Source organism: Mesoplodon densirostris, chromosome 5, assembly GCF_025265405.1.
Source record: "Mesoplodon densirostris isolate mMesDen1 chromosome 5, mMesDen1 primary haplotype, whole genome shotgun sequence".
NCBI lineage: Eukaryota > Metazoa > Chordata > Mammalia > Artiodactyla > Ziphiidae > Mesoplodon > Mesoplodon densirostris.
In genome coordinates, this window is record NC_082665.1 from 56,783,792 (window position 1) to 56,787,871 (window position 4,080).

At 39.1% G+C, this 4,080-nt stretch overlaps 1 protein-coding gene across 1 annotated transcript; it reads left to right on the forward strand.

Moving 5' to 3' along the window:
• Window positions 1-1,538: 1,538 nt before the first annotated feature.
• Window positions 1,539-3,461, forward strand: LOC132491009 (probable dolichyl pyrophosphate Glc1Man9GlcNAc2 alpha-1,3-glucosyltransferase). The gene is given in 2 exon segments (XM_060099830.1): window positions 1,539-1,597; window positions 1,599-3,461. Coding segments are annotated over 2 exon segments (1,545 nt in total). The 3' UTR covers window positions 3,085-3,461.
• The last annotated feature ends 619 nt before the right edge of the window (window positions 3,462-4,080 follow it).

Genomic DNA, 4,080 nt, shown 5'->3' on the forward strand with positions numbered 1-4,080 from the left:
AAGCAAGAAGAACTACAATCCTACAGCCTGTGGAATGAAAACCACATTCACAGAAAGGTGGCAAAATGAACAGGCAGAGGGCTATGTACCAGATGAAGGAACAAGATAAAACCCCAGAAAAAAAACTAAATGAAGTGGAGATAGGCAACCTTCCAGAAAAAGAATTCAGAATAATTATAGTGAAGATGATCCAGGACCTTGGAAAAAGAATGGAGGCAAAGATCAAGAAGATGCAAGAAATGTTTAATAAAGACCTAGAAGATTTAAATAACAAACGTCTAGAATAATTAAAGAACAAATAAACAGAGATGAACAATACAATAACTGAAATGAAAAATACACTAGAAGGAATCAACAGTAGAATAACTTAGGCAGAAGAACAGATAAGGGACCTGGAAGACAGAATGGTGGAATTCACTGCAGCAGAACAGAATAAAGAAAAAAGAATGAAAAGAAATGAAGACAGGCTAAGAGACTTCTGGGACAACATTAAACGCAACAACATTTGCATTCTAGGGGTCCCAGAAGGAGAAGAGAGAGAGAAAGGAACCAAGAAATATTTGAAGAGTTTATAGTCAAAAACTTCCCTAACGAGGGAAAGGTAATAGCCACCCAAGTCCAGGAAGCGCAGAGAGTCCCAGGCAGGATAAACCCAAGGAGAAACATGCCAAGAAACAGAGTACGCAAACTGACAAAAATTAAAGACAAAGAAAAATTATTAAAAGCAACATGGGAAAACAACAAATAACATACAAGGGAACTCGCATAAGGTTAACAGCTGATTTCTCAGCAGGAATTCTACAAGCCAGAAAGGAGTGGCACGATATATTTAAAGTGATGAAAGGGAAGCAATTACAAACAAGATTACTCGACCCAGCAAGGATCTCATTCAGATTTGATGGAGAAATCAAAAGCTTTACAGACAAGTAAAAGCTAAGAGAATTCATCACCACCAAACCAGCTCTACAACAAATGATAAAGGAACTTTCTAAGTGGGAAACACAAGAGAAGAAAAGGACCTACAAAAACAAATCCAAAACAATTAAGAAAATGGTCATAGGAACATACATATCAATAATTACTTTAAATGTGAATGGATTAATGCTCCAAGCAAAAGACACAGACTCTCTGAATGGATACAGAAACAAGTCCCATATATACATTGTCTACAAGAGACCCACTTCAGACCTAGGGACACATACGGACTGAAGGTAAGGGGATGGAAAAAGATATTCTATGCAAATGGAAATCCAAAGAAAGCTGGAGTAGCAATACTCATATCAGATAAAATAGACTTTAAAATAAAGAATGTTATAAGAGACAAGGAAGGACACTACATAATGATCAAGGGGTCAATCTAAGAAGAAGATATAACAATTATAAATACATATGCACCCAACATAACAGCACTTCATACATAAGGCGAATGCTAACAGCTATAAAAGAGGAAATCAATAGTAACACAATAATAGTGGGGGACTTTAACACCTCACTTACACCAATGGACAGATCATCCTAACAGAAAATAAATGAGAGCAATGGCGGCGCTCGGAGTTGCGACAGGTGGTAGCAGTTGGTTTTCGGCTTTGGCGCTCGGGCCATTCCACAGATTTTGAAGTGCACCGAAACTGGCTTGCTATCACCCACAGTTTGCCAATATCACAGTGGTATTATGAGGCAACTTCAGAGTGGACCTTGGATTACCCCCCCTTTTTTGCATGGTTTGAGTATGCGCTGTCACATGTTGCCAAATATTTTGATCAAGAGATGCTGAATGTCCATAATCTGAATTACTGCAGCTCAAGGACCTTACTCTTCCAGAGATTTTCCGTCATCTTTACAGATACACTCTTTGTGTATGCTGTCCATGAGTGCTGTAAATGCATTGATGGGAAAAAAGCAGGCAAAGAACTTACAGAGAAGCCAAAGTTTATTCTATCAGTATTACTGCTGTGGAACTTCGGGTTGTTAATTGTAGACCATATTCATTTCCAGTACAATGGTTTTTTATCTGGATTAATGCTACTCTCTATTGCACGATTATTTCAGAAAAGGCATATGGAAGGAGCATTTCTCTTTGCTGTTCTCCTACATTTCAAGCACATCTACCTCTATGTAGCACCAGCTTACGGTGTATATTTACTGCGATCTTACTGTTTCACTGCAAATAAACCAGATGGGTCCATCCGATGGAACAGCTTCAGTTTTCTCCGTCTTATTTCCCTGGGACTAATCGTTTTCCTAGTTTCTGCTCTTTCGTTGGGTCCTTTTCTAGCCTTGAACCAACTGCCTCAAGTCTTTTCCCGACTCTTCCCTTTCAAGAGGGGCCTCTGCCATGCGTATTGGGCCCCAAACTTCTGGGCTTTGTACAGCGCTTTGGACAAAGTGCTGTCCATCATCGGTTTAGAACTGAAACTTCTTGACCCCAGCAAGATTCCCAAGGCCTCAATGACAAGTGGTTTAGTTCAGCAGTTCCAACACACAGTCCTTCCCTCAGTGACACCCTTGGCCACCCTTATCTGCACTCTGATTGCCATATTGCCCTCTATTTTCTGTCTTTGGTTTAAACCTCAAGGGCCCAGAGGCTTTCTCCGATGTCTAATTCTTTGTGCCTTGAGCTCCTTCATGTTTGGGTGGCACGTCCACGAAAAAGCCATACTCCTTGCAGTTCTCCCAATGAGCCTCTTATCTGTGGGAAAAGCAGGAGATGCTTCAGTTTTTCTGATTCTGACCACAACAGGACATTATTCCCTCTTCCCTCTGCTCTTCACTGCACCAGAACTTCCCATTAAAATCTTACTCATGTTACTGTTTACCATCTATAGTATTTCCTCACTGAAGACTCTATTCAGAAAAGAAAAACCTCTTTTTAATTGGATGGAAACTTTCTACCTCCTTGGCCTGGGGCCTCTGGAAGTCTTCTGTGAATTTGTATTCCCTTTCACCTCTTGGCAGCTGAAGTACCCCTTTATCCCTTTGTTACTGACCTCAGTGTATTGTGCAGTGGGCATCACATATGCTTGGTTCAAACTGTATGTTTCAGTATTGACTGACCCTCCTGTTGGCAAGACAAAGAAGCAATGAATAAAGGAACTGCTTGGATGTATTCCAAGCAATTATTTCATGGGAAATTAATCAGAACTTGAAGAAAGTTGCTGGTGGCATGAGCCATTCATTTCAGTAAATCTGTTTGAGGACCATTCTTCTAAACTTGGCCTTGCCCAGCTTAGCAACCTGATTGTCACCATGGTGAGAAGCCACTTGTCCTCCATAAGCAGTGAAACACATCTGAAACAAATCTCGCCTTCCCCTATTAAAATTGTCTGAGATCATTGAGACTGCTTTGCTTGCTCTAGGCAAGGAGGGAGTCTGATCAGCAGCATGATTATCTGTAGCCTATGATAACCATTGTCAGGGTATAAAGCATAATTAGAATTATGTGCTAAGGGAAATATAAATAAAATACCATTTTGTATTTCTGCACAAAAAAAAAAAAAAAAAGAAAATAAATGAGGAAACACAAGCTTTAAATGACACAATAGACCAGACAGACATAATTGATATTTATAGGACATTCCATCCAAAAGCAGCAGATTACACTTTCTACTCAAGTGCATAAGGAACATTTTCCAGGATAGATCACATCTTGGGTCACAAATCAAGTCTTGGTAAATTTAAGAAAACTGAAATTGTATCAAGCATCTATTCTGACCACACTGCTATGAGATTAGAAATCAATTACAGGGAAAAAAAACCGTAAAAAACACAAACACTTGGAGACTAACCAACACAATACTAAATAACCAAGAGATCACTGAAGAAATCAAAGACGAAATCAAAAAATACATGAGACAAATGAAAACAAAACCACGATGATCCAAAGCCTATGGGATGAAGCAAAAGCAGTTCTAAGAGGTAAGTTTATAGTAATACAATCCTACCTCAATAAACAAGAAACATCTCAAGTAAACAACCTAACCTTACACCTAAAGGAACTAGAGAAAGAACAAACAAAACCCAAAGTTCGTACAAGGAAAGAAATCATAAAGATCAGAGCAGAAATAAAAGAAATAGAAACAA